At 34.7% G+C, this 11,173-nt stretch overlaps 1 protein-coding gene across 1 annotated transcript; it reads right to left on the bottom strand.

The window, feature by feature from the left end:
- Positions 1–617: 617 nt before the first annotated feature.
- On the bottom strand, positions 618–4,154 carry LOC130997931 (glucomannan 4-beta-mannosyltransferase 9-like). The gene is made up of 7 exons (XM_057923365.1): positions 3,483–4,154; positions 3,301–3,399; positions 2,968–3,220; positions 2,124–2,234; positions 1,900–2,036; positions 1,122–1,810; positions 618–1,035 (listed from the first exon to the last, which is right to left on the bottom strand). Exons 1-6 carry the CDS (start codon positions 3,801–3,803, stop codon positions 1,688–1,690), a joined length of 1,044 nt encoding a protein of 347 aa, XP_057779348.1. The 5' UTR covers positions 3,804–4,154; the 3' UTR covers positions 618–1,035; positions 1,122–1,687.
- Between the last annotated feature and the right edge of the window lie 7,019 nt (positions 4,155–11,173).

The following is an 11,173-nucleotide window of genomic DNA, read 5'->3' as shown; positions in this document are numbered from 1 at the left end:
ACATTTTTTAATCTACGTGCCCAAAAGCTATGAGACAATACTATTGGGATGGAAGGAGTATTTATTTTTAAATTATTTTTTATTTGATAATTAATTTTTACAAAGAAAAACTGATCTCCGTGTTCTGAGTTGAAAGTCCGGCTCTGATAACACCAGTCAGTCTAATTTTTCCTGCATCATGGAATAGTTCTTTCATATTGGTTTTGGTGTTGAAATATTTTATTGTTCTTGTAATGAAACTCACGACTGCCTAAACAGAGAGTTGTTTCTCTACAACTGCATTCAATTTTCTGATCATCATTATTTAAAGCAGCAGTTGGGTAAAAATAATCTGTTATTAATTGCATCTCCCATTAATCCCAGTAGGCAGTAGGTGAAAGCAATAAATTTCTACAGTAAAATTGCTCTCTGTTTTTTGTTTTGTTTTATTTGTTTAGAATTTTATTTTTAGAAGGATTGGGATGTCTGTTTGGTATATACAGTTGAGTGTGAGCAAGGCATTATCTTATTGCTCCACTCCACCCGTCAAGAAGTTGACCATTTCTGCTGTTTTTCAGTCTTCTTGCAGACAACCTTGAATCCACAAACAACCAGAAAAAGAAAACTACAAAACCATATTATTTTCAATTTTTCTGTGATCAACGTTTATAATATACACAAGCAAAAACAAAATTCCACAACAACTCTGAGCTCCAACTCTTATGCTTGAACCTAAAAGAATACACTCACTTTCTACATGTAAGAAAGAACTCTAATGACAGAGCAGTATACAAGAGCAAAAGAGAAAAGAAGAGAAAGTGAAGCAAGAACTTGGAAACCCCTTAGTTTCCAAATTTAGCAAAACACTAATCGAAGCAAGCAATGAACCGTTGGTCTCAAGCTGGGACGAAGGTGCCAACGTAGCCGAATCCCATGACGAAGAAGGCCGTTGCCTGGACAAAGAGGTATATGAAGAAGTGGTTTTTCCCGAATGCAATGTCGTAGCAGCCACAGAAGAAGAGGTAGCAACCAGTAGCAAGCTCTAGCAAATGGATTCTGTTTGGGCGAATAATAGCTATCAGATTCTTGCAGCTAATGCTAAAAATGGCCAAAGAAATGCATATATTGATCACAAAATGTACCTATCTCCAATCCTAAACCGAGGTTTCTTGAAGGCCTTGAGTGCTGATTTCAACCTAAGGGCGTCGCCAAGTTTCTCAGTGACAATCCACTCGTTCACTCTCCCGGCCTCAAGCAACCCAATCATAGTGGCCTTGGCGCGGTGCAGTGACATCACGTTCTCGAAGAGGATCCAGAAAACAAGCAAATGGAGTGACCTACACATTCAAAACTCTCATAACATCAAACAAACCAAGTGAAATGAAACATAGACCAACTCGAGGTGCAAGAAATGGGACCTTGGAGTTCCAACTGCGTTGAGGAGGGTGATGATGGCAGGGATGTAAACTGCGCCCCATTTTGGGATCTCAACTTCGGGCACCAACATGGTAGCAGGCAGCACGATGCAGTAGAATACGAACGTGACTATATGGGCTACTATCTTCCTTATGAAGAAGAAGCTGTATATGACATGAACCTTCTTCCACAATGACACTTTCTGCAAATAAACAGATGTACTCGTTTGATCAGCTGTCCCAATCCATATCCATATTCTCGAAGGATTGAGAGAGAAAGAAAGGGAGATATATTAATCAACCTTGTTTCTTACAATCTCAGACAACATCTTCCTAAACAGATTTGCAGGGCCACATGACCAACGATGTTGTTGGTATCTATACGCCTTGAACGTGCTAGGCAACTCGTTTTTCACCTGCAACAACAACATCTCAGTATTGATCATCACATCATTTTATTTGCAATCATCAAAGAAGAAAAAATTGTTCATGCTTCATTTAGTACCTCTAGAGAGCCAAGATACAAGAATTTCCATCCTTTAAGACTAGCACGAACGGCCAAGTCCATATCCTCAACCGTGGTACGATCTTTCCATCCTCCTGCCTCCTCGATTGCTGCAATCCTCCACACACCAGCAGTTCCTTCAAACATCATAGATTTCTGTTAGTATCACAGTATTCATAATTCATGCAATATTACAATCATCTAATTTGGGAGTGTGTGATTACCATTAAAGCCAAAGAAAGCATATGTGGATGAGCCTACTTCTTGTTCCACTGTGAAATGATAGTCTAGCGACATTTCTTGCATTCTCGTCATCAAGCATTCATTGGCATTCACTGCGCAAGAGAATTATTTCTCATTATTATCTAATCCTAGTTAAATTAAACAGCAGCATAATTAGTGATTAGGAATTAGGACCAGTAGAAGAATATAAGAAAAGTAAATGCCGATGGAAATGAATGAAGGCTGTCGGTAGATGAAGATTGCGGTCCACCACACTCATACAAGCCCTCAGCACATGCAATTGCTGGCTGGGACAAAGGACAAAAATACCCCTTGTCCATTCCATAACTAAAAAAAGAGGCACTCCCTTTTGGAGAATGAAAGATTTACTATTTCCACCAACACAAGAAAAACGCAGCAGGTTTTTTTTTCCCAGGTGGAAAAAGCTAGAAAGGATAATAAAGTCAATCCACGAGTAATCCCTCACTCAGTTTTCACTATCAAAACCTCTTTGAACCAAAATCACTTTTTAGGACAACCTACAGTTGTACTTCCATTACAACATTAGACACAACATATTTTCCCACACCACACCATCATAAACCTGGAAATTAGCACTTTTAGATGTTACAGGTCAAAAATTCAATGGTCATCAACCCTTTATGTTTTCAACTCCAAAAAACACACCTACACCTGCCGAATCCACACCAAGAATTGGTGATTTTGAGTGGTGGATACACAGTCACTTTCAGTAGTATTATTATACTAACAGCGTTGTCACCGACAGTCTCTAAACACGAATCCTTAAAAATGTGATTAACACGTGATTAAAATGAATGCACATACCAAACTTCCAGCGAGCTTGGACGAGGGCGAGCTCGGGGTTGTGGACGAGGAAAGGGATGGTTCGCCACAGGAAATCCGGCTCCGGCTGGAAATCCGCGTCGAATATTGCCACGTAATCGCACTGTTTGACGTATGAGCGCTTCAGCCCTTCTTTGAGAGCTCCGGCTTTGTATCCATTTCTGTTGTCTCGAATTTCGTATTTGATGTTTATCCCTTTGCTCGCCCATCTCTGGCACTCCATTTCCACCATATTCTGTTGCATTATATTCTCTATCAGCCTCACCGCTGATGCACAATTCGAACCGTTGATTTGAGATTTTCGGAAATACGTACCTTGGTCGTGGAGTCGGTTGAATCATCGAGAACTTGGACTATGATTCGATCGGACGGCCAGGATAGGCCGCATGCAGCTCCGATCGAAAGCTGATAGACCTGCTCTTGGAAAAATGCAGTGGAATAGAAATGAGGACAAAATCATGCGGATTTGGAGTAATTAATTAATTAATAAAACGAACCTCTCTTTCGTTGAACATTGGGATTTGGACGAGAACCATGGGGTATGCGGAGTTGCCGTGCTCCAAATCGTCCTTCAATGGCTCCCATTTGTATCTCTTATCAGGTTTCCGGCCGAAGATTTTGACGAGAGTGATGACGACGGCCATGTACACCCTCTCGATGAACAGCATGGCCGACATTGCCAAGCACAGGACCACCGCGATGTTGAGCAGCGGCACGATCAGCGGCGCCTTGATCTGGCCCCAAATTATCAGGAATTGCTCCGTCATGTCGTCATGGACGCCGGAGAATGTCTCCGGCAGCACCGTCGCTCGCTCCATTTCCTCTGTTTTTTTGGTTTAGGAGAAACGGAGGAGGACGTGGTGTGGAAAATCGAGATCTGTTGCGAGGGTATATATATAGCCTTTGCTTTATCTCTCCTTTGCGAAAAGCGCAAGAATATAGTATTTCTTTTGATTTTGCTTCTGTGAGACGCAAAAACAAATGGGAAAAAGAGCTGCGATATGTCAGAAGACACTTGCTCCAGACCTCCCTAAACTCTGTGATCCTTTATGATGAATTAAACATGAATGCAGCTCTCTCTTTATTATTTTCGCCTATTCTTCAAAACGGCCAGAAAAACTTGTTCTCTGGCCTTCGTGAGGAATGCAGGTGCTGCTGGAAACGATAGGGAAAGGTAATGGAGAAAGAGAGAAGTTAAACAGAGGAAATGAGGAGAGGGAAAGTTGAAGGAGTGGTGAGGAGAGAGAGAGAAAGAGAGAACCTCTTTATAGAAGTTCTATTTTGGCTTTCATGTTTAGGTTGGTTATGCATAAATATTTTATAATTAATCTTATTTTACATATTCGGGTAGTAGTATATTTTTCTCCTCCAACTCTTTGTTTTTTCAACTACTAATGAACTCTGGCGGTTTCAAAGAGCCGTGAAAACAACTCTCTAACTGCAAAATTTCCGCCGGTGATTTTCCGGCTACATTTATTTTGCTGATATACAATACAATTGACAGATAGATAATTAACTGTGCAGTAATTAATGCAACGGTCAATTAAATTTAATTACTAGTATTCAAATTGGTTTGAGAGTGAACTGATGCTAAGTGGTCACATTTTTAAAATAAAACTAAGATTTAGTTATAGGGCGTGTTTGATCTTGGCTAATACACTGTATTAGCTAATTTAGTACAGATCAGTTTAGTGTTTGGTATTATTTAGTAATAATGCGGATGACCCGGTTTAATCCCACGATTCAGTATTATTAATTCAGATTTTTTACGATTAATAATACACCTCCCTCTTAGGATTAACTTAAATCAGGATATTCTGTATTTAGCCATGATAGCAAACACCAACTCAGTATTAATAATCTGTCATTATCCACGCTAAATATTCTGGTTACAAATTATACTACATAATCCTTTACTGAAAATCAAACGAGCCCATAGTGTATTGTTCACATTCTAATTATTTTTTTGTATTTTTTATAAAAATAAAAGGTACAAAAAAAAGTAGGTACAATATCGATAATACAATAAAAAAAAAACTAAATCCTACTTTTATTTAAAAATAAATTAAATTAATTAATTTTTTTTTATTAAACTAATCTGTGAGCGGCTCAAAATACGAGCGTTCATTTGATAGGAGGATATGCTATTTGAGCGTATTTGGGTAGTTGTTTGTGTTTTTCTTTTCTTTTTGCTTTTCTTTTGGTCGTAGCTCAGACTTTTGATAAATCAATTAATCGAATAAACTAATTAAGTGACAAGCCCTTGGAAGTTGTACTGTTGTCCTCTTTATTAATCGAATAAACTAATTAAAAACTCCAACTCTAACGACATATGATATTAAGGTTAACTAACTAATTTAGATTCTTTATTAGATTGTTTAATATTATCCGACATTCCAGTGTGAGAAAAGAAATCATGTCCTGATTCAAACACAGATTAGAAAGGGAATAAAAATTAAATAATTAGACAATCTGAGATATGATGGCGATGACTTGATTATTATGAAATTATTAAAAAAAATAAAACACACAAACCCGCACACACTGATCATAATACAGCAAACTGGCAAAGATAGATTGGCAAATTGACACTGTTAAACAATGCGAAAGAAAAAGAAAAGAAAGTAACGTTCAACAATATCCTCAGTAACTAAAAGGAAGCATTTATACTAATGAAGCTCGTCATTCATCTAAAGACCTGTAATGCTATATTCATGGGTAATAATTAATATACTTTTTATTGAGTATGATTAAGATTATCTCTTTGAACTAATTAGTATGATTAAGATTTAGGATTTGAAATGAGTGGATTTGGAGAGAGGCAGAACTGGATATTTTACATTAATATCTCTTTATTGAACTTGCTGTAACGAATTTTTCTAGTGCAATTTTGTTTCTTCTTATAATTCAATTATTATAACTGAAAAGTGAGAGATACAATTAACAACATTTAACTTACTTTGAGTTTGAGCAAGCATTCAACAGTGATAATATGATTATTTATCTATGTATATAAAATACTAACAAAATATGTATATTAGGAGGGAAAATAGAAATTGATCTGAACTATAATGAACTATATCTATATGTGAAGAATATATGAACCCTCGTGTGCTTTGTACGTACCGCCACTTTACTATTTTCCCTACCTATCAATCCCTTATTTTTCCTTGTAAATTTTTCTTTTTCTATTACTCCCTCCGTCCAACTATAAGTGAGACCCTTTTTTCCTTGTGAGAATTTCCTTCCTTAGCCAAAATGAGATAGTTTATGACTTTGATAGCCACAACTTTTAAAAGATGACTTTAGGGGTCAAAACACATTGAAAATACATTATTACCCTTACTAATTGGTGAATAAAAATAAAGAGAAAAAAAATTATTTTTCACCCACCACCAATGCCAAGTCCAAGTCAACCTTCTTCTCATTCTCTCTCTCTCTTTTCATTCTCATTCTCTCTCTCTTTCTCCATTAATGAACTCAACCTTGAGTATCTTCTTCTTCATTCATTCTTTGATTTTCGCAGGTTGTCTTGGCCCGTACAGCTGACTTTAATGTGATAGTAAATGCTAATGTAAGGTAGGTTGGTGAAGAAATTGATGAAAAGTGGGTTGAGGGGTTCTTCTTCCTCGTTCTTTTTTTTTGGGTGAAAACCCACGAAAATTTGCTGTAAAAAATTCGCGATTATTTTTATTTGAAAACACTTGGGTTGAACGAAATTCTTTGGTCATTCTGATTGTATTTAGGTATGTATGGTAAATTCATAGCAAATGTATCAATTGTATGTCTTATTTTTTAATTTTAGTGAGCTGTGAATAGTAATTTTGCATAACACAGTTGTATTTGTAAATGACACAATTAAGGATATATTGATATCAAAATCATGATTTATTGTTTTGTAATGATAAAATTTAGTTTTTTCACGTCTAAGATCATATTGAGTTCGAAAAATATAAAATAAATGTTTGATTTTGAGGACACAATTGGAAGATATGAAGGTATTCTTAGCTACACAGTTGAGCTCAATTGTGCACGGGTGTTTATGTTGACTGTGTTGTATTTGTAAATGACACAGTTAAGAATATATTGATATCAAAATCATGATTTATTGTTTTATAATGATAAAATTTAGTTTTTTTACGTTTAAGACCACATTGAGTGTGAAAAATATACAATAAATGCTTGATTTTGAAGATACAACTGGGAGATGTGAAAGTGTTCTTAGCTACACAATTATGTTTTATAATGACACAATCAACATAAACACCTGTGCACAATTGAACTCAACCGTGTAGTTAGAAACACAGTTGCATCCACAACAACACAGTTGTAAAACATCAATTGTGTACAAAGTCAATCAACCGTGTAAATAATATACATAGTTGAACAATATACACAGACTATAATACGTACACAGTTGATTCTATTTCTACACTTTTGATCAAAATCAACCTTGTAAATGTGTGCACATTTAAATAATATACACAGTTGACATATTTATGAATTAGCTTAATTATTTCTTATTAAAGATTTATTAATATTTAATTTTATTAATTTAGCTAGTTAATTCAATTACTAATTAATCATATTATTTAATTTTTTATTAATTAAGTTACATATTGATTTATTATTATTATTATATTTATTTTGAGCACAGTTGACTATAATACACACAGTTGATTCAATTTGTACACATTTGATCAAGATCAACCCTGTAAATGTGTCCACAGTTGACATATTATTTACGAATTAGCTTAATTATTTCTTATTAAAAATTGATTAATATTTAATTTTGTTGATTGTTAATTAAATTACTAAGTAATCATATTATTTAATTTATTATTAATTAAGTTACATATTTATTATTATTGTTATTATTATTATTATTATTATTATTATTATTATTATTATAATATTTGTTTTGCGCACTGGTGAATTATGATTAAACGGATAGGGATTTAATCGGTATAGTACTGTTGAATTACAAAGTATACCTAGTGTTGTTTGGAAAAACGAGAGAAAAGCAAAGTTGAGAGCACGAAAGTCTGATTGCTGTGGTATTGCAAGTGAAGATAGCGTAAATTACAAAGTGCGTATGCATGGCTATTTATAGATTACAAGCTAAAGGCAAAATAGTAAACTCGCTGTGAGAACATGCGCTTCGCGTGGTCGAGGGCATAAGAGTAAATTTGCCCTTCAGGTGGGAGATTCCTCCGCTCTTTTAGTGATTTCTCTGGCGAAAGCCATTTCTCTGACACGGGCCATTTCTCTGGCGGGAGTGACTTCTCTGACCCGGATCATTTCTCCAACGACACCCGTTCTTCTAGCGAGGTCCTTTCCTCTGATAAAGGTCATTTCTTTGCTCTGCATATATTACTCCTCATCAGCTACTCCCCCCTCTGGTCTGACTAGTTCGCTCTGGAGCAGAGTAATCTAGTCAGAGTGTTCGCCCGCGTGGCTGACGTCATCCGCATTAAATGCCCGCCCCTCTACAGTATACTTTCCCGTATTTCGAGGTTACTTTTTAACCTTTGCGTCTTTTCGTCTCTCCATAAAAATCCTTGACCGTCGATTATCTTCCCAGTGCCACGTGTCGCTCATCCCGCTAGTTGGTGGTTGCCCGCGTACATTATACTTAGGCGGTTCAAATCCTTACTATTCATCTTCTCCATTTTACTCCTCGTAATTTTTCTCTCGATTTCCGGCGATTTTCCTCCTCCTGTTACGGCGATTTTCTCCATCTCTCGCTTTGATAAGTGCATGCTAGTGGAATTATTTTCGGGGAAAACAAGTTTTACCGCACGAGTAGGCACCGAAATGGCCCCAGCCCTGGAAAGCAAGGTGATCGAGTGCCTTCAGCGTTATGCAGACGTGTTTGCTTTCACCACGGCAGACCTGAAAGGGATAGATCAGACATTGGCAGAGCATCGTTTGAACGTGGATTCTACAAGAAAGCCAGTTATTCAGAAAACAAGACACTTCTGTAAGTGTCTTGTTTTTGTGGATTTTTTTTCAATTGCCGGATTATGAGCTGCAGTTTACGTGGATTAGTTCAGCACATAATATTCATGTTATGATGTTCCTTGCAATAAAATTGTTGAATATTGAAAATCAAGGTGTAGATACATGATACAACCCCTTTATAATTTGATAATTTTTAATTGAAATTGTACGAAACAACGTCATTTAGGCCTAACAAAAACGACGTCGTCTTTAATAATCCATGTAAGCTTCAATTCGGCTCTTTGATGACCCAAAGAAAAATAAAGGGACGGAATTATAAAAATTGAAAAAATAATGATTTAATTCATCACACTTCAAAAATCACCTAAAACTGCAATCTCGAACAAGTTCTTAGTTTTATTTGCCCAAACCCCTATCTAATAAAGCATACAAAGAGTTGGTGCATAATAAAAGTTTTATCTTAAAATTTCATAATATTATTTAGACATTTAATAATATCAAATTTTCATTCGCACTATATCATTGAGCTCAAGCAGCATCTAGAGAGATCGAATCAGCTTTAAATAACTAAGTTCATTGTTAGCAGGTAGCATCAACGAGAAAATTGGCAATAAATCAGCTGTTGTTCATTAGTCCCTGTGAACTTCGCTACTTATTTCTACGAACCTATGTGACTAATATATTAAACTAACAAATTATACCAGATTGCTAATATAGAAAATTAAATTGCTTAGGTGTGGCGTCCCTAACTACTTTAATCATAATTTAATATATGTGGAAATATTGATTTGCGAAAGTCATAGCAAATTATCAGGATTATTAATTCTTAGTTAGTATTCAAATAAATATGATCATTTCAATCAATGATTTTTTTTTGAGGGGGCATTTCAATCAATGATTATTTATGAATAGTGGAAGTTTTGTTTCACCCTAGCTAGTCTAACGATCCTCAAGTCTTAATTTGGTTTCCCATATAACTTTTAGCGGTAATATATAGAAGAATTAATTGTAGTTTATGGTCCGAATTTTTGAGTCATTTGTAAATATGGCCCGAACTTTAAAAAATATAAAAAAATAGCTTGAACTTTGAATTCATTTGTAAAAATGACCCGAACTTTAAAAATACTGAAAAATGGCATGAACTTTGTAGACATTTGTAAAAATAGCCCGAACTTTAAAGTCATTTGTAAAAATGACATGAACTTTGAAATAGCCAAACTTTAAAGTCATTTGTTAAAATAACACGAATTTAAAAAAATACAAAAATAATTTGAATTTTGAAAATTAGTAAAAATGGTATGAACTTAAAAAAAAAATACAAAAAATAATTTGAATTATGAAGATTTGTAAAAATGACCTGAATTTTAAAAAATCTTAAATGGCTCGATCTTTCATAAATACAAAATCTAAAATCACCTGAAAAGTATGTGAAAATTCTATGTCTGTGCGTAATATGAATTTTATATACTCGGAGTTTAAAAAATTCGTGTTGTCAATAATATTTTACGAGAGAAAAATTATTTGTACGAGATTAAAATTTTTATGATAAGAGAATTAATTATCATACTTTATTATAAATATTCCAAGTGAATTTATAATTTTCATATAATTTTCATGTTAATGTCGGACTTTCCATGTTGTTATAATTTGATTTCAAAAGTGTAAGCTCATGCCATTTTTACACATTTGATAAAAATTGAGTCATTTTTTGTATTAATAAAGTTCGTGCTATTTTGTATTCAAATAACTCGGTGTTATCAGAAATAATGCAATATTTTCTCAAATTTACAAATTGTAATTTTTAAAAGTGCTACGACATCTGTTTTTTTGTTTTTTTAATCAAAATTTATCTGATTCTGATGTGTACCATAAATGATATCGGTTTAATATTTTGATGAAACGACGGTAGATTTACTATTGATATTTTTGAAAATTAAAGATGATAATGTAATTGCAGCATTTTAGAAACTACTACTCCCTCCGTCCACCAAAAATATGTCACAATTTCCTTTTTCGTCCGTCCACAAAAAATATGCCACATCCATTTTTAGTAGTAGGGTCCACACCATTTCACTCACATTTAAAGTGGGACCCTTACTCCACTACCAACTTCACTCACATTTTATTAAAACCCGTACCGAAAGTAAAGTGACATATTTTTGGTGGACGGAGGGAGTACATTTTATGGAGAAACTGTATTATTTCCTGCAATTAGCTTTGTTTA

This window comes from Salvia miltiorrhiza, chromosome 8 (genome assembly GCF_028751815.1).
Source record: "Salvia miltiorrhiza cultivar Shanhuang (shh) chromosome 8, IMPLAD_Smil_shh, whole genome shotgun sequence".
In the NCBI taxonomy this organism is placed as follows: domain Eukaryota; kingdom Viridiplantae; phylum Streptophyta; class Magnoliopsida; order Lamiales; family Lamiaceae; genus Salvia; species Salvia miltiorrhiza.
This window is presented reverse-complemented; position numbering and strand designations above follow the sequence as displayed.